The following is a 26395-nucleotide window of genomic DNA, read 5'->3' as shown; positions in this document are numbered from 1 at the left end:
TAAATATCTAATGCATACAAAATTGTTTAGATTTTATTAAATTATAAAATATATCGTTTTTTGGTACATACGGATAATATAGAATTGAATAGGTATTTTACAATCCTACTAGTATATTGGATTGTTTATATTTGTTACAAAATATAAGAATAGCTTTCATTTTGGGTTAATATCTCAAAAATATGACTCTAGTCATACCCCTCTGTAATTTTGTATTTCTCTATCGTGGAAATGTATTTCAAACTACTCCAGTGTATTAGTATTTGTTATTATCATGCCCTCCTAAAAAGCACCCTAGCTTGCAATTGACTAAGTGGTAAATAAATTAATAAACTATTATTTGGCCCTGCAATTTATATGTCTTGGTGCTGTCTAAGAACTCTGTAGATGTGCTCATCAGTTTTAGGTGGATAATAGTGAACTTGGATAGTTATTTATGGTAGTTTGATTGAAGTGATGACTCAGATTTGTTCACACCTTTCTGAATCCATGCCATTTGTTAGTGTCCTTATATTCAGACTTTGGGCTTGACCATGAGATTTGCTTTGGCCAATAGGATAGTAGCAAGCAGAACATGATGCAAGCTGACTTGAAAAGCACTTCTACATTAGTACTTATCATTATGTTGTGCTTCACATGCTGCCACTACATAAATTATTGGCTCTAGCTAGTCTCTAGATGGTAAGAGACACATGACTCAGTCATTCTCATTACCCCAGCAAACTGGGAGCCAAACTACACACCAAGAGTGAGGCCATTCTAGATCATGCAGCTTCCAGGACTAGCAATCTCAGGTAAGATGTGCAGAGCTTCACCTGATCAGCAGAACAGCCCACCTGACCTGCAGACTTGTGAATATTATCTACTGGTTGTTCTTTATGCAACTACCCTATGGATTGGCTTGCTGCACAGCAATAAATAACTGGTACAACATATATAGGAAGTAGACAGTAGAACAAAATTATTTTTCCAAAGAACATTAACATTTCATATCATATACCTGTTGTTATATGAAAATCCTTTTTGAGTAACTGGATTTTCAGTGTAGGAGACAATTTTTGATATGACCCTCTTTTTTTTTTTTTTTTTTTTTTTGAGACGGGGTTTTGCTCTTGTTGCCCAGGCTGGAGTGCAATGGTACCGTCTTGGCTCACTGTAACCTCCGCCTCTCTGGTTCAAGCGATTCTCTCACCTCAGCCTCCTAAGTAGCTGGGATTACAGGTGCCCACCACCACGCCCAGCCAATTTTTGTATTTTTAGTAGAGACAGGGTTTCACCATGTTGGCCAGGCTGGTCTCAAACTCCTGACCTCAGGTGATCCGCCCACCTCGGCCTCCCAAAGTTCTGGGGTTACAGGCGTGAGCCACTGCTCCTGGCTGATATGGCCCTCTTTTTATACTTGAACTTATAGATAACTCAAACATGTATCAAACCAATAAATAAATATTAGACACCATATTAGTGCCTGGCCCAGCACTTGATGCTTAGAATGTAATGGTTAATCAGTTAGACTCCTATTTTTATGTTCATTGGGTAATTATAATACATTCTGTGGAAACTTCTTTGCTCTTCAAAGTGACGCTGAATTCCAAAGTTAATTCCATTTGTGTATTTCAATATTTCTGGTCTTAATCTTTATCTTCTCCCAGAAATTCTAGATATGTGATATTCATTAGTTCTGTTTATATCTTTAGTTCTCCTTCTTTTGGAGAATAGGGTAATCTTGCACTTCCCCAAATGTGGTAGACTACAAAAGTGGCCTCAAATTATTTATTTCCCTCTGTCCAAATCCCTTTGCAATGTGACTTGCAGATCCTTCTATTAAGAGGTAGAATCTATCTCCCCATATTGACTCTGGGCTTGGCCATGTGACTTGCTTTAGCCATTGAAACCAGAGCAAATGTGACTCAAACCGAGATTTGAAAAGTGTGCATGGGGACTTCTTCTCTTGCAGCACTTTGGATCCGACTGCCACCATGTGAATAAGCTAGGGCTAGGACTGGCCTCTTGATGATACTTGGCCTCATTGCTCTGTGTTCCTAGCTGACAGTCAGTGAATCCTCAGAAACAGAGCTGCCTTGCTGACAGGCAGCTGACCACAAACACCTGAGTGAGTCCAGTAGAGGCCAACAGAAATGTCCAGCTGAGCCTAGCACAAATTTTCATTCCACAGAATTATGAGCTAAATGATTAGTTGGTGTTTCAAGGTACTAAGTTGTGGGGTAGTTTGTCCTGCCCTCAAAGCTATCTAATATATAACTCCTTAAAAGTCAGGCATGACCATAAAATTTGCTTCATCTACTGAAATGTGTCACTTCTGGTAGAAGCCTTTAAGAGTTGGACTGTGATTTAGCATCATCTTTCTCGTCATGGTGACTGGGGAGCTTCCAAATGGCATAGCCCCAGAAGCCTCAGTCCCGAGATGGACGTGAGGCTTATAGGGCTCATGTTCTTTCCACCCTTTTCCACACTGACCTTTGGAAGACAGATAGTGTACTATGAAATAAACTTTTGTATTAACCTTTGTATTAAATCACTGAGGTTTTGAGTTTACTGGATTTTGGGTTTGTTACTGGAGCAGAACATAGCACATTCTAACTAATATATAAATTGGCACCCAGAAGGAGGTACAGTTATAACAGAAAATCTAAAATATGTGGCTTTAACTTAGAGGCTCAGTGGGTGGTAGTAAGGAAATTGTCAGAGGCTGGAAGGTTGGAGATGCTAACTGTCGTAAAATATTTGCTGAAACGGTTCATGTGTGTCTCCCATTTTTCTCCTTTCTAAACAGGAATGTTTACCATATGCTGTGGTTTGAATTTGCCCACGAAAAAGCACATGTTGGAAACATAAACTCCAATGCAACAGTGTTGGGAACTGTGGCCTAATGAGAAGTGACAGGCTATGAGGGCGTAGTGAACGGATTAATGCCATTATCAAGGGAGTGGATTCTTTATAGCAGGAGTGAGTTCATTATAAAAGGATGAGTTTGGCCCCCTTTTACTCACTTGCCTTCTCTTTGCCTTTCCACTGTGGGGCCATGTAACAAGAAGGCCCTTGTTAGATGCCAGCACCCTGATCTTGGACTTTCTAGGCCCTAGAACCGTGAGCAATAAATGTCTCCTCTTCATATAAATTACCCAGTCAGCGGTATTCCATTACAGCAGCACAAAATAGACTAAGACACCATGTCTATTTAGTCCCTATTCCATCACTGTGCGTGTGTGTGTGTGAGAGATCGAGAGTGAGAGAGATTGGGGGAGGATACCTTATCTTTTTAGTTGTCTATAACAAGAGAAGCTTTATCCAGTTCCAATATGGAGACTACCAACCATCACCCAGAGATGCCAGACTTTGAGATTAATGCCTTTACTGAACAGAACTTTTTGATTGTCTCACTTTGTGATAGGAGTAAATCTATTTTGTAGTGTGAAGAAAGTGAACTGTAAACTGGTGACTAGAAGGATAGATCACAGTAATCCTTGATACTATTTACCAATAAATTCTGGTTATCTTCTTTTTGCACATATAATAGGATTGCACTTCCCTGCTCCCTTTAAGATAGATATGCCCGTATAATTCGCTTTGGTCAATGAAATGTGAGAACTGACTTGTATCACTTTTAGGAAGAACCAGTTTGCCATTCTTCATCTTCCTTTTGCCTATCACCGAAGGGGGGACGTTGCAGAGATTCCAGCCTCTTTAAGGATCCAGTTGCTTAGTGAGACCACATGGAATGAAGCCCCCTCCTCCTGCCACCCAGAGATGAACATGTAGATAATCAGGAAATAGTTTTTTGTTGTTGTTTTAAGCCACTAAGATTCTTGGATCATTTATTACTGCACCATAATTTTTCCCATCCTAACTAATGTAGATTACTATAAAAGTGATCAGGAAAACTGCAAAGGCTGATCATCGTGGCAATTGTGAGTAGAAGTGGTTAACTAAAACCATCCACTGACAATTCTAAAATCACCTTCACTAGTGATTTCACCTGCACTCCAATTGTGACCGTTCTAGAAAAGGTGATTATGCGTTCAAACTTTATTATTTTTAACTTATGAAGATGCAAAATTACATCTTCACTACTGAAGTCATAATGAGCAAAGAAATACTTTCTCATAGGAAGAAAAAGAAAGAAGGTGGATAAGGATAAGCCACAAAACAGGGAAGGTGGTACTGAATTCAGAATTTATGAGATTTCCAAGAAGAATTAAACATATTTCCCACAGACTTGTGAATAAATTTCCAGAAGTACACAGTACTTCTTAGCAAACGTTGGGTAGCTTAGCTTCGGCTTGATAAACTGCACGTATACGGAAACAAACGCACAATCGCTCTGGTGCAAAAGTAAAAACTGTGATTGGAGTCTGTATTTAAACGTAAGATTCCTCTCTAGCTCTCTCTGAAGAAGTTATTTTCTCTAGCACGGGGTAGAATTCATTCCATTAACCTTTGTAAAGTGCTTAATCCCGTGTCACGCACTGTACTAGGGTCTAGCGAGTGACAGATGTCACGGTACAGAGATCTCAGTGGGTCGCTGCCCTCCAGTAGCTTATAAAGAAAATTTTCCTTCTGCAGTTTTCAGCCGGCTACACCCAGTCCCCTGCAAGTAATTTTCAGTGAAAAAAACCCGCATCTTTTTCCTAGTCCTTGCAAATATTCTGGCTTTCCGAGATCTCTTCGCCTTGAATACCGAAGTCACTCCGGGATCTCTCTCTGGACGTTTGGCAGTTATTCCAGATGTAGCCGAATGACCGGCTTGCCCTTTCCCTGCGGAGTGACAGGAAGACAGCGACCCCGGAAAGTTTCCAGCACTTAAAACACAAAGCGCAGCCTGAACCCACAAGGAGCCGACAACTCTTGCGGCTTCCACCACCCTTCTATCGCGGAGCCTAAGGAAGCTAAAGCAGTCGGGTCAGACCCGGCCACCCGGGCAGCGCATGGTTCCGGGCGCAGGGAGCGACAGACTCAGCCCCCCAGCGGCGCGGCGCAGAGAAGTTGCAGGCCAGCTTGCATACCCAAGTGCGGGGGGGAAGAAAAACAAACAAACAAAAAAAATCCTTTCTTCTGGACTACAATGACCGGCAAGCAACGCGCCACGGCGCCAAGTTCGGCTTCGGGATCCTGGCGAAATGGAGCCTGGGAAGTGAAGTCTCCGGACTGTCGGAGTCCCGTAGTGAAGGCAGAAAGTAGGCGTTGCTAGTCCGCTCCACTAGCACGCCGGTTCCTGGCTGGGCTCCGGGTCTCTCGCTCCCGCTCAGGGTTTTCGCGGGCGGCGGGAGCGGTATGGCTCGCCTGAGTAAACTCCAGCGGGAGGGGGAGGAGGGTAGTGGGTGGGGAGGCGGGGTCAGCGGAAGCGGCAGGTTGCTTCCTTCTCCTCTGGCTCCCTCCCCGCCTCTCCCTGAGGGAGCGGTGGGAGGGGGAGGGCAGGGCAGAGGGAAGGTAGTGACACGTGTCAATCAACCCCCCTCCGGGGGGCGCGCGCTCCGGGGCTCGCGCCGAGGGCTCGCGCCCCTGCCTCGTGCCTGCGCTGCTCGTATGTAAATGAGGGCGCGTGACGCGGGACGCAGATGGACAAGGGAAGAGAGAGAATGGCCGCTGCCGCCGCCGCTGCTGCCGCCGCCGCCGCCGCCGCTCAGTGCCGGAGCCCTCGGTGCGCGGCGGAGAGAAGAGGATTCCGGCGGGAACTCGACTCTTGGCGCCACCGCCTCATGCACTGTGTAGGTAAGAGAGACGCGGGCCGGGGCCCCGGGCTCCGCGCGGCGACCGCTGTCGCAGCCCGAGGAGTTTGTGGCTGAGGGGTTTAGTTGAATCTCCCGTTCGGGTTAGTTCGGTGGGGGAGCGAGATGGGAGCGGCGCGGCGCGGCGGCCCCGGCGCTCGCCTTTTGTCTTGCGGGCTGCTGGCCCGGCGCGGTCCGCCCTCCTTCGCCTTCCCAGCTCTTGGGCTCCCCGGGAACTGTTAGTTTGGACCCGCTTGCTGAGCCCCCGCGGAAGCCGCCCGCTCGCGCTCTCCCCGAAACTCCTCGGCGCCCGTCGCTGCCCGCCCTCGCCCGCCGTCGCCCGCCGTCCACCCTGACAGGAGGGAGGAAGCGGCCCGGTGGGTCGGCGCCCTGGCGGAGGGGAGCCGGCGGGCAGGGCGGCCGGAGGAAGGCGGGCTGGTCCGCGCCCCCGCCGAGCGCACACACACCCCCTTGTCGCCGCTGGGGGCCGGGCGAGCAGACGCGGCCAGTTCCCGGGGACCTGGACCTGGAGACCCACGGGCGCTCGCAGGGCGGGGGCCGCTGATGGGCCGGCTGGGGGCGAGGGGCGGCGGGGGCGTCTTCCGAGGGGCGGGGGGCGCCCAACTCTGCCCTCTCGCGCTCGGCGGCGGCGCTGTGTGTACCCCTTTAAGAAGGAGCCGCTTGAGCGCTGACGGTTGGGATTTGAAGTTCTTCCTCCCTCTTTGGAAGTCTGGACGGATGGGGGGTGTTGCCACGGCAACGACACCCTCCCCCCCGTCTGCTTGCGGACGCCCCGACGACTCTGGTCCTCTTTCACTGTCATGTGATGGACTCTTCCTTACACACACACACACATATACACACACACGCATCGCCCTCCCCACCTTCCATCCCCATTCAACTGCAATTCCCTCTTTTTGGTTGGATCTGAATCGTTTTGCTTCAAACTTCTGGGCTTGGGGCTCTCACCCTGTGGATTGTTTAGGGTGACAGGAATAGTACGACTCCCGACCTTGCTGCAGTCGCTTTTTTTTTTTTTTTTTGCCTAAGTGAGACGAATGCATAGAGCTGTTATCTAGCAGGTTGGTTTAGTGGGCTTAGAGGGGCGAACACGGATTATGGAATGGGGCGCGTTGTGGGTGTTTGTTTTGGAAGGGGGTTATGGGTGGGAGTGTAGGGGAAGAGGTAGAAAGGAAGGTTGTATTGTGTAAGCAGTGGATAGTGGCAGCAGCTTGCTCTACTGGCGAGTGAATCTTGGCATTTGGAGTTGGGGAGTAACCCTAGTGTCTTAAGAATAAAACAACTCTCTTACCTTGTTTCCATCTGCTCTGGCACCACCTCGCACCCCCGACCCCGCCTCCCGTGTATTTGGTTAACGTCTTAAGATCTTTTTTTGACTGGTAGAAAAGAGATCGTATTAGGTTAAACTTAATACAATTTCAATTCAGAAATGTGTACCGCAGAACGCGATGAATATAGGAAAATGTACAAGAAAGGAAGGTTACTTTAGGGGGCATTTAAGTGATGTTTAAGTAATTTACTGCTTTTGTTTTGCCCTTACGGAAAATGTATTTTGGTCTTCTCTAAGGAAAGATGATGAGAAATAGCTTTAGTCAAGTATTCGTAAGTGATTTTAGTTTATGAAGTGTAAAAAGAAACCTCTTGGTATTCTTTATATAAATTGTTTAAAAAACTAAATATTGTTGTTTGTGCTTCTTGAATACAAAATGGGCTGTTTTTGATAATTGCTTATGTAAAGATCTCTTTTGGAAACCAATTTAGAAATTACTGAGCTCATTTAGGTAGAATTAGGTAGGATGACAGCATTGCAACACTGGCTTATGATATTACCGTTAAGTTTTGTCAAGGCACAAAGTGATTTGAGGATGTCTTTTTATGTTTTGGAATATTTTGGTTGGTTTTTTTTTCTGATCTTCTTGCTTATTTAGATACATTAAGTATAGCTTTGCATCATAAAAATATATAGACTTGAAAAATAGTCAAACTTTAAATGAAACACAATTCATTGGATTTGATAGAAAAGGGAACTAGAATATCTTTTTGCCTTACCTACTTGTATATTCAAGTAAAATTAGAAGACATTGAAAGTTAATACTGTATTACACTTTTATTGCAATATGTGATTACATTCTATCGTATGTGAAAAGAAATTTTGTCCCTGGCTTCTAACTATATTTGAGAATTGTTTCCCACAGTCCCCATCCTAATTAAGCCCTATTAAAACCTGTCTCATATTCTTTGTTATTTATTTATTTATTGAGATGGAGTCTCACTCTGTCGCCCAGGCTGGAGTGTAGCGGTGCTATCTCAGCTCACTGCAACCTCCGCCTCCTGGATTCAAGCGATTCTCCTGCCTGAGCCTCCCGAATAGTTGGGATTACAGGCGCCCGCCACCACGCCCAGATAATTTTAGTATTTTTAGTAGAGACTAGGTTTCGCCATGTTGGCCAGGCTGGTCTCGAATCCCATTGTTATTTTAAAATAATAACATCCATTTAAACAGAGTATACACTTGTCGATTGGGCGTTTTTAGCATCTTAGGTGTTAAGCACTTATTTATAGTGTGAATTGGGATTAAATGGAGTTTGGATAATTACCTTTTGCTACTAATGTGCCTTACAATCATTACTTTGTAAACATATTTATAAAAAAGCCATATTATTTTCCCTTTGCATGTGTATACATGTGTGAATATATATGCGTACACATATGTGTATATTCAGTATATATATAATATTCGGTGCTCTCATTGCTTACAATCATTTTTATAAAATAATATCCTTCTTGTCTTTTGGTAAAGGAAATGATCCAAACATCTTAATTTTAAGTGAGATATGGAATTGTAGGCAGCGTCTCAGGGTTGTACAGCAAATTAGTATTGAGCCCCTAATGAGATTTTGAATCTCAGTTCTTAGCCTAACTCTAATCTGATTCATTTTATAACTCATATAATATTCTAATTTTATAGGGTAGAAAGTTGTTTTAGTTGTCATGACTGCTTGTAGTTAGCCTCAAAGGTAAACGTTTAACTCTTAATATGGAATGAGATATTTACCTTCCTCTAATTGTGGCATTCATCTCTTTATGTTAGATTTTTAACTACTGTTCTGGTTCATTCCACATAGTTTTCTTTTCATTGAAGAGTTGTCCTACAACCTTTTGTCCCAATTAATATCTTTATTTACATTGTGGTACTTTCTATAATTTGACTGTTTTTCTATAATTATCCTATACTGTACTGTTATAGTTTTCAGTAGCTCATGTCACAAATGTTCGAGTGCTTATTGGATGTAGTAAATAGTATCCTAGTACTAACTATGATATTGAGAAATAGCAAATATAGTCCTGGATCTTATGAAATGTATAATATAATTAGCATTTGATAAGTCATACAATTTAAAACAGGTGTAGAATAAAAGAAATACACCTGTATATTTTTAAACATCATCAGGACTTGTATAGTCCATAGGATATCTGATCTGGGAGACTGGCCAATATTTAAAAATTTTGTATTTTGATGTAATTTCAATCTTAAAAGTTGGAAGAATGGAACTCCTATGTACCGACATTTGTTGTTTTACATTTTGCTGTGTTTATCATTCTTGCTTTATACTGATCTCTCTATATTTTTTCAGAACAATTTGAGAGTAATGCAGAGACATCAACCTCTTTACCCCTAAATTCTTCAGTGTATATTTTTAAAAAACAAGGATGCTGTCTTACCTAATTATAGTGAGGTTATTAAAACCAGAAGATTTAATGCTGATACACTGTTACCCAATTTATGGTCCATATTCAAATTATATCTGTTTATCTATTTTTTTTCTGTTAGCTTTTTTTCTTCTTATTCTGGGATCCACTTCAGGATCATGCATTACATTTGGTAATTATGTCTCCTTAGTCACTTTCAATCGGGAACACTTCGTCAATCTTACTATTTCTTGACCTTGACATTTTTAAAAGTACAGGGCAGCTATTTTGTAGAACGTCCCTCAATTTGAATTTATCTGTTGCTTTCTCATGATTAGATTGGTTATGCATTTTGGCAGGAATACCACTTAAGAGATGTTCTGCCCTTCTTAGTACATCATATCTTGAGATTCATGATGTTGGTGTGTACCAATGTTGGTGATGTTAGCTTTGAAAATTTTGTTAAGCTGGTATTCCTCATATGTATCCCTGAAAGTTATTATTTATCGCATTGTAACTAATATGCAATTTGTGGAAAAATTATTTTGGGGAACAGTATATTTACATAGTATAATCAAAATTTCACCCACAAGTTTTAGCATCAGTTGATGATTATCTGACTTCATTCCTTCTATAATTATTAGTTGACATTCTGACATAAGGTAATCTTTCCCATCTCCATTATTTACTCAGTTGTTTTTATCTGTATGAACTCATGGATTTTTAATTTTATTCAGTGGTTAAATCCATTGCTGTCATTATTTTGATTCACAAGTTGTCCCAGGTTTGGCCAATGGGTGTCTCATCAAGCTGGTTCCAGTGTTATTTCTGCAAAAACAAGATACTCCAGGTTAATTTTGTATTTTATCTGTCCAAGCTGTGGCATGAGCTCCTTTTCCAAATTTACCTCCATTCTTTTCAGTGGAAAATAGACTTAGATACCAAAATATAAGCAGTAGGTTTTAGGACTGTTTTTAAACCTGATTTTTATGATACAGAAGCTGATAATCACTGTAACCATTTTGTCTAAGGGCACAGCAGCAAAACAGAATGACAGAGATTGGTTTAGAATCATTCTGTAAACTCCAGTATCTTTCCTACATAACAGTGTTGTCCAGTAGAAATATAATGGAAGTAAAACATGTAAATTTAAGTCTTCTAATAACCACATTTAAAAAGCATATTTATCCTAATGTGTTAAATATATTATCATTTTAACACCAATCCATATTAGAAATTATTGAGTTAGTTTATATTTTTCAAAAATATTAAGTCTTCAAAATCAGGTATTTTACATTGATAGCACATCCCAATTTGGACTAGACACATTTTAGGTGGCTTAATAGTCACATGTAGCAAATGGCTTTCACTTTGCATAGTTCAGTTCTATACAGTAGTTGCTCCAGCCAACTCTTGATTACCATGATACCACTTAATTAAAGCCTGTTAATAATAACCAAACCTATAGCTTAATTTATTTTTCCTCAGCTCTTTTATTTTGGTAGTATAAAACAGCAAATAAACATAAAGATTCTAGAGCTAGACTACTTGTGTTTGAATCCTATTGTTACCACTTAGCAGTGTGAACAAATAGCTTAACCTGTCTATACTTTAGTTTCTTAATCTGTAAATTGGAGATAATCAGGTTGTTTGCTAATTTTGTGTTAATGTATGTTGATATGTGTCTTTCATATAGAAAGCATTCCCTAAGTGTTTGCTAGTATTATGATTGGTTTACACAGGTTATTAGCAGCTTTGAACTCTTAACGTTTTTGCCAATAGATTCTTTCTGGGAGGAATCCTGATGAACAGTGAAAAGATCATGGAACATGTTAAAGAAAAGATAGTAAGGGTTTGAATGGTCTGTATTCTAGACTATTCTAGAGCCATAGAATTATAGTTTTAGAATCACAGGGTATCACTTAGTCTAATCCTGGCTTTTTATGTATGAAACCAGGAAGGCCTTTGATACTGAAAGGAATCTTTTGGCTATGTGGTAACTGAATACAATAAATTATTTTTAGCTCGTTTAAAAAATTTATATCATACTAGATCATCTTGAAGTTGCTTTTTGTCGGTATCTACTCTCTATTTTACTTTTCCTGTTAATCAACTTGTTGCTACTTTCTGGATGCTTCTTGTCTCCTGCTCCTTTATCTTATTACCACTAACTTCTCCCTCATCTTGTCACTGTTGACATGTAAACCCCATAAGAGTAGATTTACTTAGAAATCTGGATTGATGGGACTGGTATGGATGGGTCTGCTATCCAAAAGACTTTGTTTATACAGCTGTTTTTTTCAAGCACTATCAAATGTTTTCTATTTTAAAAGATGTAAATTGTGGCACCTTCTTCTAATAGTGTGCATTGGACAAATGGAATCTGTGATGCTGATGAGTAGTTGGATGGTTAAGACATGTATCAAGTCTTTCTGTAAAATAGGCATGTTGATGAATTTTACATGCAAATTTTGAAGTTCTCTGTACTCTTGGATCTTTTTATATTTGAAAGAGTAAAATTCTGCCATCTTTGGAACCAAGCAGTGTGTAATTTTGTATTTTGTAAATGTTAGATATGGGCTACAGACTGGTCTTAACCAGTCTTTTGTGTGATGCCCTCTTTGTGCACATACTACATCCCTTGTTCGGCTACACAGGTGCACTGCTTCCTGATTGGCCGTGCGCATGATAAATTGCTGTTATGTGTCCTCTACATTCCTCTCATTTGTCTGACTTTCAACCCTGGTCTTTAATTCTTCTGTCATAGTGCAGTCTTGGGAGGAGCAACAAAGATATATAGATTTTTGGTTATGTTATGTAACTTTTTATTCCTCATTAGTAAATCTCATCTTTCAATTGTAATAACCTACATTTTTGGTGGGAAGTTTCTATCTTTTCTTTTTAGTAGTATTCCTTCCTTTTGGTATATATAACTAGCATTCATGGCTGATAGATAACAGAGCACCAAGGACATAGGTCCAAAATTTTAAGGACCTGCCTAACTGTATAGAGTTCATACTTAAGAGCTGAATCTGTAATCAAGTAATCTTTGCAAGAGTTTTTATTCACAATGCAATCTAGATAAGAGAATGTGAATGGGGGGCCCAGACCAGCCTACTGCTACCCATAGAAAACTGATTAACAAACTAATGCCATCTTTGTATTTGAAGAATACCACTTTGTTCTTAATTAAAGCAAAATAAAAATTTTGTTTTGAGAATTTTTGTGTTTGATAGAAAACAAAACTTAAAATGAGGAATTGTCTGTATCTCATCTCCTTTCCTTTCATATAGTTTCCCCATAATTGGCAGCAACCCTATCCTGCTTGCTACATTTGCGTCTTACTTTTCTTTTTTTTACCTTAATCTGTTGCCAAGCTATTATTACTTTCTTTACAGTATCTCATGGATTCAATTTTTTTTTTTTATGCAGTAAGCATTAGGACAGATCCAGATAAGATTCTGGTTTATATCAGTGTCTGCATTGCTGGTTTTACTGTCTTTCAGTCTGACTTACAACCAATAGTAAATCATTGTTTAAAGTAGCTGCTTTGATTTCATAGTTTACAAAGCTGTAGTATCTCCCATTTGTCTTTTTTTCATGAAATAAAAGCTGCCAGCCATGTTTATCTAGTTGGTCATAGTTTACCAGCCTGCTTCTTCAGTTTGTCTAGTTTCTTCTTTAGACAACTCAACCTTTTTCATAGACTTTTGTCCTTTTTTATCCACGTTGCCCCAAATTCTTGAGTATCTTTTTATATCTTCTACCCTCCATCCTCAGTCGCCTTTAAAATTAAATTGCAGGCTGGGCACGGTGGCCCATCCCTGTAATCCCAGCACTTTGGGAGACTGAGGCAGGCGGATCACTTGAGCCCAGGAGTTGGAGACCAGCCTTGCCAAGATGACACAACCCCATCTCTACTAAAAATACAAAAATTAGCTGGGCATGGTGGCACATTCCTGTAGTCCCAACTACTCGGGAGGCTGAGGCACAAGAATCGCTTGAACCCGGGAGGCGGAGGTTGCAGTGCATGAGATCATGCAACTGTACTCCAGCCTAGGTGACAGACCAAGACTCCGAAAAAAAAAAAAATTCAACTGCAACCTAGAGTCTTTTCTAAAGTATTTATTGAAAAGCAAATTTAAGAGCTTTCTCCATTAATTCAAATTGGCCGATTCTTTTCTGACTAGTATGTGCAAGGTGTGCACATAAGACGTAATTTTGTCCAGTAGTCTTCATGTTTAAATTATAAACTGTTTAGTGACAGTAACTAATAAGTCCTCACAAGTGGTAGAAAGGACTTAATAGAAATAACCCAGTTTCTTCTTAGCCCCTATCATTGTAACATTAGGCACAAATCATTCCACTTTTTACAGATGGAAACCTATGAAACTGGGATAATATCTGTCCTCAAATGTTTGCCATTTTTATTCCTATGAAAGATGCTATAATATTTATGTAGTAGTAGTATCTGGGCTGAAGGTATAAATTAGAAAATTACCAGCGTAAAGATGATATTTAAATCCACAGAAATAGATGAGATTACTTAGGAATAGGGGACAGTATATCTAGAGTATAACTTGAGTATATCAGAGATAGTTTAGATAGTATAACTAGTAGGTGACTCAGTACCACACCTTAAGGAATCTTAGCCTTCCTTGGGCAGAAGAAGAGAAACCTCAAAGTAAGGTCACTGGCTGAAGAGTAAAACCAGGAGGGAGTGGTATTACCAAATCCAAGAGGAGAGAGAAAAATATTACAATAAGGAGGGATTGTTACGTGTTGATGAGATGTCAAGTACCATGAAACAGGGAAGTGTACATTGTTTTTGGCTCTAGGTGATCTTGACTAGATAAATTTCAGTAGTGAGGGAGATGGCAGCCATATTATAATAGGTTAGAAAGTAATTAAGATATGTGCAAGTGGAGATAACATTTGTAGTAAACTACTAATTTAAGAGCTATATTTTGAGGAAGAACTGATAAATAGAGCAGTAATTGGAGACATCTGGGGTCTAGGGATATTTGTTTTTTAGATGGGCGTTACCATTTACCATACTTAGTAAGATGGGGAATACTTTTCTGTATCAGTGATAACCATGATTCTTTTATATGTTAATTTCATTAAGCTGAGAGCTGATAGTAACAAAATACTGAGGCAAATATATTAGATAAAGAGATGGGATAGAGTTGGTTTTAATCTCTTAGTATGGATTTCTACATGTATTTTTTTTCCCCTTCAAAAAAGTTTCCTAATCAAGTTACTGAGATGTGGTATGTGTAACATTGGTGCATTACACATTTTAAAAGAATGTTCTTTTCTACAATTAATTTACTGTTGTCAGTCATCAATTATCTTGAGTCCTACGTGTGACCATTGCTTGGGGGTATAATTTTATGTTTCTTCTTTACTGGATTCTGAACTAGAAATAGACTTCGGAATAAAAAATCAAAATATTAGCTTTTTAAAATGGTAAGGTTGCATTGAGGAACTTGGCTTGGAACTGAGGCCAAAATTAGACATTAGATTGCCTTACTACCTGACTCCCTGAATTGAACTTACCAGCCTATCAAAGACAGTACAGCTGGAGCTGCAGGCCTCTTAAAATACAAGGAAGCTGTACCCTAGTGAGTTTACCATGCTTGTTGGTAGGAGTGAGCAGGAGGCTTGGCCGTGAGTGAAAAATGACTTTTGAAACATTAATCCATCCCACTAGGGACCAACTGTAAGGATGTTGCCAATATTAGTTATTCTTCCTTCTTTTGGGAGAACTGAATAAGTAGTAGAGAAAAGAGCCAAGTTTCTTCCAAAGTACTTCCCCCAAGAATGTGAAAAGTGTTTGTGGGAGTTCTATTTTATGGAAAAGACAGGAACTGTGGTGTGGTTCAAAAAGCTTACTGTTTACACAGGAATAGGATTTACCTTGCTTTTAAAGAGTTCACAGTGATCAGGGATGTTAAATATTAGACTTGGTGTAATGTAATGGAAAGACAGAAGTGGGAACAATTAATTTTGACTTGAAGGATTCGATTCAAAATGACTAGGCTTCAAAACATTGAGTGAAAGCAAGGATTGGCAAACTTTTTCTCTAAAGGGCCAGACAGTAAATGTTTTAGGCTTTGTGGGCCATCTGGTCTCTATTGCAGCTACTCACCTCCACTGTTGTAGTCCAAAAGAAAGACATAAATTAATAAGCATGGCTGCGTTTCAATAACATTTATTTATAAAAATAGGTGGATTTGGCCTATAAACCATAGTTTGCTGATCTCTGGGATAAAGGATACAGCAGGAAAGTAGAGTGGAGGGAATGGGCAGGGATAGTATAAGCAAATATATTTAAGTATAAATAATGATATATTCTGAAAATATTTAGCATTACAGTGCCATTGGTTTATAGGGTAGCAGCAGAAAGTAGGACTGGAAGTATAAATTATGGCTTCTACAAGAAGGAAATTGTAAGCCTTTGAAGTTGTTTTTTTTTTTTTTTTAATGGGTAATAAGCATGATCAGATAAGTCAGCCTATTTTCATTTGGAACATCTGTTGTTGGTGCAGGTTTGAGGTCTTTTTGTTTGCAATAGTTTTAAGAAGCTCAAATTAAAGCAGCCCTTTTAAATCAAAACTGGGAAAATGAGCAGTCTTCATTCACTTGAATGTATTAAGACATTCTGCTTGGGCTCTGAACAACTTGAGAAATAAAACAAGGAGAAAGATGGAAGCCAAAATAATCTTTCTATTACCGATACAGGCCAGGTTAGAGGAATAGCTTGATGGGGGAGTCAGGTGGTCTGGCATAGGCTGACTTATCCATCCGGTCCTAGGCTCAGTAGAGAAGCAGAGCTGAATATGAGTCTTTGGAGGTTTGTTCTCCTTTGAAAGCTCAACCCCAGGGGCAAGAGGAATAGAACTGAGCTCTTCCTCAAATCCAGAATCACCAATCGGATAATTCACTTTACTAGCTAAGGGTAAAAAGAGGCTCAGGTTGTGCTTTTGATGCATCCTTCCTCATAGAAACCAGGAGCAAGGGAAAGGTATTTTAACAATCATGGCTGTTAATTTTTGCAGGGTTGTATCTGGGGGTAAGTATACTGGAAACAATACAACTGTTAATATTCTGAAAACAAGTCAAATTTACTTGTTCTGGATATTTTAAAAAATATGTTATGGCCGGGCCCGGTGGCTCACGTTTGTAATCCCAGCGCTTTGGGAAGCTGAGACAGGCAGATCATATGAGGTCAGGAGCTCAAGACCAGCCTGGCCAACGTGGTGAAACGCTGTCTGTACTAAAAATACAAAAATTAGCCAGGCGTGGTGGCAGGTGCCTGTAATCTCAGCTGCTCAGGAGGCTGAGGCAGGAGAATCGCTTGAACCCGGGAGGCGGAGGTTGCAGTGAGCCGAGATCATGCCACTGCACTCCAGCCTGGGCAACAGAGCAAGACTCCATCTCAAATATATATATATATACACATACATACATACATATATACATACATACATACATACATATATATACACACACACACACACACACACAGACACACACACATATATATATATGCACCCATACACACATTTATGTATATTTTAGTGTTTGGAACAACTGTATTTTTTAAACTCTCAAAATAAAATTAGTAGGGTTTTTTCTTCTTTTTAAATTAACTAGATTTTCCACAGGCCTATGTAAGATACTTAAGTAAAATGCATGTTTGGTTAGAAGGAAACCCAGTGCTCTCTTCTGTATTATAATTTTCAATTAACTTTTTAAACTAAGAAGGAATTAGTATAAAAGAATAGAGCACTGTTTACATGGAAAAAAAGCAGGTACTCTGACAAATAGATTGTTGTTTTAATTAGCTCTGATTATAGGTGCTTACACAGTTTATTCACTGGTGTCTCTTTTTTTAAAATATAATTAATTGTTCTTCAATGTCTTCTTCCTCCTCCCTTTCTGAACAGCTCAGTACTAAAACATCAAGTGGGAGAAAACAAGTGTAGGTATCCACACTGGGTGGGGTGCATGGGAGGCAGAGCCACATCGTCATTTAAGAGGAGTGGGATCTCGGAACCGTATAGGGTGAGGAGGGTGTCCATGGGGGTTGATGGAATGAAGGGTAAGGAGCACCTCTCCATTGGAAGGCATGCTAAGGCAGGGTATTGGAGCCCAAGCAGGGTGATATGGTATCTGTGAAGGAGAGTGGCCTGGTATGGGGGAAGGTCAGCTGGTCCCAGCAAGGAGGACATCTACTTGGGGTGGGATGTCATCCTGCATGAGCTCTCAGGGCCCCAGTAGATAGCAGGGGGTAGGGAGTGACCCGTGTAGGATTGCAGCCTGGTGTAGGTATATTGAGGCTCAAGTGAGATGAGGAGGGAGTCCATACATAGAGGTATCTGAGTCCAAGGTATTAGAGCCTGAGGGTAAAGGGAGGAAGGCCTCTCAGTGGAGCTTGGTACAATATGGGATTTCATAGCCTGAGCAGGGTAGGGAGGATATTCTTGTAGGAGGGATGCCAGGCATGAGGAATAAGGACCTGAACAGGGTAAGGAGATTATATACATGGGGTAGGGATTTTGGGGCCAAGAGAGGTGAGGAGGGTGTCCATGTAGGGAAAGAGACAGCTACAGTGGGAGATTGGTTATGTACATGAAGATTGATCAGTATTAAGAATAATGGGAGCCAGGCTTCTCATTGTCTGAGAAGGGATTTACTAATATGAAAGTAGGGAAAATTAGAATGCTGTCTGTGGTGTTGGATAGGAAATGAAGTACTTGTGCGAACTCATGGTTTTCATCATATATAGATATAGAAATGTATGTGTATGTATACATACACATGCCCTATACTGGTCATTGAGAAGGGGCTTAGGAGCAGTGGCACTACAGTAGCAGTGAGCATAGTGTATTACCGTTAATTTCCTGATTTTAATGGTTGTTTTTGTGAGAGAATTGGGAAATACTAGGAATTCAAGAGTGGTGGGTCATTATGTAGACATTTACTCTCAAATGGTTGGGAAGATAAAGGTCTTCCTTACTATACTTAAAACTTTTTTTTAAGTTAAAGATTGTTAAAACATAAAAGTAAGTATTTAAAAACAGTGTCATTAGTCTACATATGTTCTTGTGAATTAATCACTTTCAGCCCTAACTACCATAGTTAGTAATATACATGTTGTCTTACAGATTTTCCAGCACCAAGAATTGCCCCTTGAAATAATGATAGATAATATTTATTGAGTGCTTACCGTGTGTTAGGCAGATTCTAAGTTTTTATATGTATTATCATATATAATTTTCCGTATGAAATAGTACAATTTTTATCTTCATTTTACAAATGAGAAAATTCAGGCTTAGAGAGGCTAAGTGACTTGCCCAAGTCTTTCTGCCTAGCAAATACAAAAGTAGAATTCACATCCAGTCTTAACCACTGTACCAGGTCAAACCTCATTTAAAAATTAGCAAGTCTCATCCTTTATGGTCAGATTGTTACATCTAAAACTTTAGTAGTGCTGTTTTCATTTTATTTTAGAACTTGAGTTTCAGGGGTGGGAAAAAGTATTCTGGGTTTAGGCCTCCTCAGCCTTTTATTCCTGTCCTGGAGTGAGAGAGAACAGGGACTTCTGTATTTGAATGCACGGTGTCAGAGATAAGGATTCCCCTGTGATGGATTAATCAGAGAAAATATCCACTAATTTTTTTCTTGCTTTTACAACTGGGAATGGATGATGATGAGAACATGGAGTTAGTGGGCAAGGCTTTTCCATGGCACAGACTTGCAGTGTTAAGTTTTAGTCTGGATGTAAAGTTACCTTCTATCCTAATTCTAAGAATGATGAGCAATACCTTTCCATCTCTTTTGAACTTTCCTCAAGAATGGCAGATGAATTAATAGGATATAGCTAATTGTTTCATTTTAACCTTCCTTTCCTTGTACTTATCTGTGCCAATTTAGGGTATGGAAAAGTAGTTTCTTGGTAAAATCCTGTATTTTTTTTACATACTACTCTTTTGGGATCAGCCCAATAATTACTTTTTTCTTCTTTGCTTTCTTAACCTTTTAGTATTTGTGTTCTGGCATAGCACATAAATAGAATAGAATTGGCCTATGAGTACATATTAGCTTGCTTGTCTAACTTTTCACTCTTAACAGTCTGAGCCCACAGATCCTTTCATCCTCTGTCAGAGTGAGTTTCTGCTGACCTACTCATTCCTCAGACCCATTCTAAAATTGCCGCCTTTATTTTATATAAAGAATAATAGTATTTTCAGTGTTGAAAGAAGCATGGCCATCTGCCAAAATCCTTTTGCTTATATTTTCTTCCTCATAATTTTTTTCAGTAATTATTTATGGACAGGGCTTTGTACTAGGAGACTCAGGTGAATTAGATTGTCTTCATGAAGCACAATCTCCTGGGGAAAACAAGGCTCTCTGACTACAGAATATGATAAATGCGATAATAGAAGCATATACAGTATTAAATTTGTAGCATAAAGGAGGGGAATGGTGAGATTTCCTTATATGAATCCATGAACAATCATAAGATGATTGTGGGAAATGAGAAAAGATAGTTTGTTTAATTGAATCATGAAGAAACATGTAAGCAGGATATAGTAGTAATTATTTTAAATTATTTTACTGTGGATTAGGCATTAAGTGCTTATACTTAGAATTTATTTGATTTTCATAACTGTCTTATAAGACAGGAACTATATTTTTCATCCTACTTTATAGATAAGGAAATTAACTCACTTACACTAGAGGTGGAGAAAAACCACTGAAGAATTTTAAGCATGGGAGTGATATAGTTTAATTTGTGGTTTTATAAGATTACTCTGCTAGTATGGAGAATATAACAGGCAAATCAGGAGATGTCAAGATAGACCAAGCAAGTTTTGAGGGTCTGAAATAAGAGTAGTAGTGGAAACAGAGAAGAGGGGGAGACTATTACAAGAGGAGTTACAATAAACGGATTTTAGTTGTTGATTAGATATGGCCATACAGAAAAAAGGAGAAAGAGAATCATTTCCAAGCTTCTGTTTAGGAGGCCTAACTGGATTATGGGACCATTATCCAGAGTAGAATATAGAGCATTGTATTTTCATATAATATAATAATATATGTGATATGGTTTGGCTGTGTCCCCACCCAAATCTCATCTTGAATTGTAACTCCCACAATTCCCACGTGTCATGGGAGGAAACTGGTGGGAGGTAATTGAATTATAGGGAATGGGTCTTTCCTGCGCTGTTCTTGTGATGGTGAATGAGTCTCATGAGATCTGATGGTTTTAAAAAGGGGACTTTCCCTGCACAAGCTCTCTTCTCTTGTCTGCCACCATCTGAGATGTGCCTTTCACCTTCCACTATGACTGTGAGGCTTCCCCAGCCACGTCGAACTGTAAATCCCATAAACCTCTTTCTTTTGTAAATTGCCCAGTCTTGGGTATGTCTTTATCAGCAGTGTGAAAATGGACTAATACAGTAAATTGGTACCAGTAGAGTGGGGCGCTGCTGAAAAAGTACCTGAAAATGTGGAAGTGACTTTGGAACTGGGTAACAGGCAGAGGTTGAATAGTTTGGAAGGCTTAGAAGAAGACAGGAAAATGTGGGAAAATTTGGAACTTCTTAGAGATTTGTTGAATGGCTTTGACAAAAATGCTGATAGTGTTATGAACAATAAGATCCAAGCTGAGGTGGTATCAGATGGGGATGAAGAACTTGTTGGGAACTGGAGCAAAGGTGACTCTTTTTATGTTTTAGCAAACAGACTGGTAGCATTTTGCCCCTGCTATACAGATGTGTGGAACTTTGAACTTGACAGAGATGATTTAGGGTATCTGGCAGAAGAAATTTCTAAGCAGCAAAGCATTCAAGAGGTGACTTAGGTGCCGTTAAAGGCATTTGGTTTTAAAAGGGAAACAGAGCATAAAAGTTTGGAAATTTTGCAGTCTGGCAATGTGAAAAAAAGAAAGTTCCATTTTCTGAGGTGAAATTCAAGCCCACTGCAGAAATTTGCGTGAGTAATGAGGAGCCGAATGTTAATACTCACGACTGTGGGGAAATTGTCTCCAGGGAATGTCAGAGGTCTTCACGGAAGCCCGTGCCATCACAGGCCCAGAGGCCTAGGAGGAAAAAGTGGTTTCATGGGCCGGATCCATGGTCTCTGTGCTCTGTGCAGTGTAGAGACTTGGTGCTCTGTGTCCGAGCCACTCCAGCCATTACTGAAAGGGGCCAACATAGAGCTCGGGCCGTGGCCTCAGAGGATGGAAGCCCCAAGCCTTTGCAGCTTCCACCTGGTGTTGAGCCTGTGAGTGCACAGAAGTCAAGAATTAGGTTTAGGGAACCTCTGCCTAGATTTCAGAAGATGTATGGAAATGCCTGGATGCACAGGCAGAAGTTTACTGCAGGGGCTGGGCTCTCATGGAGAACCTCTGCTAGGGCAGTGTGCAAGGGAAATGAGGGGTTGGAGCCCAGAGTCCCTGCTGGGACACTGCCTAGGGGTGCTGTGAGAAGAGGGCCATCATCCTTCAGACCCCAGAATGGTAGATCCACTGACAGCTTACATCATGTGCCTGGAAAAGCTGCAGACACTCAACATCAGCCTGTGAAAGCAGCTGGGAGGGAGACTGTACCCTGCAGAGCCACAGGGGCAGAGCTGCCCAAGACCATGGGAACCCATCCAGTGTGACCTGGATGTGTGACATGGAGTCAAAGGAGATCATTTTTGAGCTTCAAAATTTGACTGCTAGCCAGGTGTGGTGGCTCATGCCTGTAACCCCAGCACTTTGAGATGCTGAGGTGGGCGGATCACCTGAGGTCAGGAGTTCGAGACCAGCCTGGCCAACATAGAGAAATACTGTCTCTACTAAAAATACAAAAAATGAGCTGGGTGTGGTGGCAGGCACCTGTAATCCCAGCTACTCGGGAGGCTGCGGCAGGAGAATTGCTTGAACCCGGGAGGTGGAGGTTGCAGTGAGCCAAGATCATTGCACTCCAGTCTGGGCAACAAGAGTGAAACTCCATCTAAAAAAAAAAAAAAGCTTTGACTGCCCTCCTGGATTTCGGATTTGCATGGGGCCTGTAGCCCCTTTGTTTTTGCCAATTTCTCCCATGTGGGATGGCTGTATTTACCCAATGTCTGTTACCCCCATTGTATCTGCTAACTTGCTTTTGATTTTACAGGTTCATAGGCAGAAGGGCCTTGCCTTAGATGAGATATGGGACTGTGGACTTTTGAGTTATTGCTGAAATGAGTTATGACTTTGCGGGGGGACTGCTGGGAGGGCATGACTGGTTTTGAAATGTGAGAACATGAGATTTGGGAGGGGCCAGGGTGGAATGATATGGTTTGGCTGTTTCCCCACCCAAATCTCATCTTGAATTGTGATTCCCACAATTCCCACGTATCACGATAGGAACCTGGTGGGAGGTGATTGGATTATGGGGGTGGGTCTTTCCTGCTCTGTTCTCATGATAGTGAATGAGTTTCATGAGATCTGACGGTTTTAAAAAGGGATGTTTCCCTGCACAAGTGCTCTTCTCTTGTCTGCCACCTTCTGAGATGTGCCTTACACCTTCTGCCATGACTGTGAGGCTTCCCCAGCCACATGGAACTGTAAGTCCGATAAACCTCTTTCTTTTTTAAATTGCCCAGTCTGGGATATGTCTTTGTTAGCAGCATGAAAATGGGCTAGTACAATGTGAAATCCATATATGAATAATATGTTTTCACATAATACATGTATTTTCATATAGTATATGTGGTAGGTGGAGTCAGTATATATAGACTGAAATCAGATCAACACATTGCTATTTGCTAGTTTGTCTTAAAGCCAGTCATTGCAAGGATATGTACACCAATACTTCCCAGAGAAAGCAATTATAGAATGGAGTTCCCTTCTACTTACAAGTTCTGTGCTTTGGTTCAAAAGCTCTTGTGTTTCTGCTGCAGGAATGCATGTAGCACCTTTGCATTCTTGCATTCTTAACATTTGAAGATCCACAGGTGGCTTTGGACTTTATTGGTGTGTGTGGTGCACCCCTCCCCCAGGTTTGATCACTTATTCTGTCAGGAAAATTTAGCCAAGATAAACTGAGTTAACTTTATGTAGTATTTTTATGTGATATGTTGAATAATTTAATAACAAATGTTATTTGGAAAAGTTACACCTCAAGTCAGTTTTCAGTTGATAGAGTGATTGTAACGTGGTTCAAAATTGTAGGTCTTAGATCCCTGTAGCTTTGACATATAGTGATTACATCTTAAAACCTAAAACACTTCCTTGATCTTCATTTCTCTATCTCCCTACCAGTTACCTATCCCAATATTTAACTTACTTGATCTCTCTCCACTTGTATGTCTCTCAGGTATTCTAATATTAGGATATTTTGCCATTACTTTTGATGGCAAAAACTGCAGTTACCTTTGCACCAACCTAATATGTAACATACCTAAAAGTTAACTCTTGATCTCTCTCTACCAAATACAAAGTCTGTTTCTCTGGTGTTCTGTATCTCAACATACCTTAATTTCACAAGTCAAACACCTGAAAGTAATCTTTTACTTATCTTCCTTCTCATCTCCTATGCCAATCCACCAATTAATTATGTTTTCAAATATATCTTAAACCCATTCATTTCCCTTTATTTTCACTCCAGTTGAAGTCAGCCTCATTTCTTCCCTAGACTGATGCAAAAAATTCTTATATGGCTTCCTGTCTTCTGCTTTTATTCTCTCTAGTTTAGTCTTCCATGGTGCAAAGAAAAATCTGTTTAATTACTTTGCTCTGCTCTCAACCTTTAATGACTTCTGCACCAACGACAAAAGCACGGAGATATGGATATATTCTGTTCTTGGAAAATTATAGCACCCCCAAATTTGCAGTGTGGCAGAAACCATGGCTGTACAAAAGTTGGCTTGAGGTCAGATTGTGATTTAAAAAAATATGTATTGTCCTGTGGACTTTGGTTCTTTTTCTGTTGCTAATTGGGATTAAATTGATATTTAAGTTTGTTTTTAAGCAGTGGGATTGATAGAGATGCCACTTTCCACATTCCGTTTAGTGAATTCACTGGTGCAGTTCTGTTTTATACCAACCCCATGCAAACTCTGATTACTCTTTCTTTGGAGAAATCAAAAGCTTTCCTGAGAGAATACCTTCCCAAGAGAATATATGAAGACTTGGGCTGAGTTTTAAAAATTATCATGGACAATTTTAAATACGTACAAAAATAGGAGAAAGCATAATGAATCTCAATGTTTTTGTGACCTAGCTTTAACAATATAACAAATTCTGGCTTAATTTTTAATATAAAAATTATCAAAACATTTTATATGTTGGTTGTCTGATGTACTGTAATTCATTCCATGTTCTCATGTGAATAAACCCAAATTACACATTTTCTTGGAGTTGTAAATTTACAACAGAAGGTGAAAAGTATTAACATCATGACATGTTGTCTTACTGTTGCTTTTAGCTTAATATTAACTATTTGTGTTTGTACTATATGGTTTAGTTATAAACCAAAAAATTTAAGTTCTAGAACCCAGAAGGTTTTTTTTTTTCTTTTGTGAGAGGCGGGAGTGGTGCTGATGAGAGCAGCTTGTATATGAAATGCATTTTGAGTAACTCTAAAACCCAGTAAGAAAGCATTGTTTATGTCTTGGATGTATCTGACAGTTTACATTCATGAAGCAAACCAAAGAAGATATTGCTTATTATAGACCCATAGCATATGCTGAACAGTGGTTCATTGTTTTTCAATCTTGTAGAGCCACCAAATTAACAGTGATGTAACTAATGGGTAGAAAGCCCTCAGAGCATTCATCTTACTTGGTTGTTGAAATAACAATAACTTAATGAACATGTTTTCACATTAGTGTTACAGTATTTGTCAGCACTCATGATAATTTAGTACTTATGTCTTGGGTGTTTATTAAAGATCCACACCAAATTATGCCTTGGAAAATCTGAATTTTAGAGAAACAAACGTGTGTGGATGGATATAGATAAACATAGATATATAGATGTGTGTATAGGACTATTTCCATATATGTATATAATTTGTAGTTAGTAACAAGTATAATGATTCTGGGAGACTTTTTTAAAAAAAATTTTGTTTTATTTTAATGAACCTGTTGCCATTTGTGTAGAATTAAAATCCATAAAATGTATTTCATTGTGATTTTGTAGTGAATTGTGATCTTGGAGTTAACACCTTATGTTCACATTGTAGATGTCACTTATTAACTGTGTAACCTTGCAAAATTTACGAGCTGTGTTCTCAAAAATAGTTGCATACTGATTTCCAGATCTGTGCCTTTCTCTTTCATTCTTTCTTTCTTTATACTGAACTTTTCTCTGCAAGAATGTTGATAGCCCCTTTCTTCTTGACTTCTTTTTTTAAGTTCTTTTATTGAATAACTTTTCTAAATTCAAATGTGTTCATGTTACCCCTGAATAAAAATCTTCATTGGTTCCTCCATTGACCTTAGGATAAAGCCTTAAATTTATAATATGGCTTAGAAAGCTCAGCGTAGCCTACCTGCTCTGTACTGCCTTAGCCTTTCTGTTTTTCATTCTACTTTGAGCACTGCAGTCAAAGAGCGTATCAGTAGCAGAGTAATTGTAGTATGGTAATAATAGCAGCTTTTATTGTCTACCTATTAATACTTATGCCAGGTATATGCTTTACATGTATTATATCCTTTAATCCTCACAATAATCTTGAGTATAGGCATTGTCTTTAGCATACACTGAATCCTTTTTGGTTTTTGTTTGTTTGTTTATGAGACAGGGTCTCGCTCTGTTGCCCAGGCTAGAGTGCAGTGGTGCTGTCATAGCTCACTGCAGCTTCGAACACCTAGGTTCAATCAGTCCTTCCACCTTGGCCTCCCAAAGTGCTGGGATTGTAGGTGTGAGCCAACTCACTCAGCTTGAACTCTTTTTGGATTCTCAAACACTATGC

General features: G+C 39.9%; 1 protein-coding gene across 10 annotated transcripts in view; it reads left to right on the top strand.

The window, feature by feature from the left end:
* The first annotated feature begins 5187 nt into the window (after window positions 1-5187).
* LCORL (ligand dependent nuclear receptor corepressor like) overlaps window positions 5188-26395 on the top strand; it is a 181363-nt gene continuing 160155 nt past the window's right edge. For 3 of the 10 annotated variants that reach the window (XM_055385461.2, XM_031009944.3, XM_031009943.3), the window contains exon 1: window positions 5381-5727. In XM_055385461.2, the coding sequence (XP_055241436.1) occupies window positions 5574-5727 (154 nt within the window). In that variant the 5' untranslated portion in view covers window positions 5381-5573. Of the gene's footprint in view, window positions 5728-26395 lie in introns of all 10 variants that reach the window. The other 7 variants (XM_031009938.3, XM_031009945.3, XM_055385462.2 and 4 more) reach the window with 7 other exon arrangements.

This window comes from Gorilla gorilla, chromosome 3 (genome assembly GCF_029281585.2).
Source record: "Gorilla gorilla gorilla isolate KB3781 chromosome 3, NHGRI_mGorGor1-v2.1_pri, whole genome shotgun sequence".
Lineage (NCBI taxonomy): Eukaryota > Metazoa > Chordata > Mammalia > Primates > Hominidae > Gorilla > Gorilla gorilla.
The sequence above is the reverse complement of the archived record's forward strand: the minus strand, read 5'-3'. Positions and strand labels throughout refer to the sequence as shown.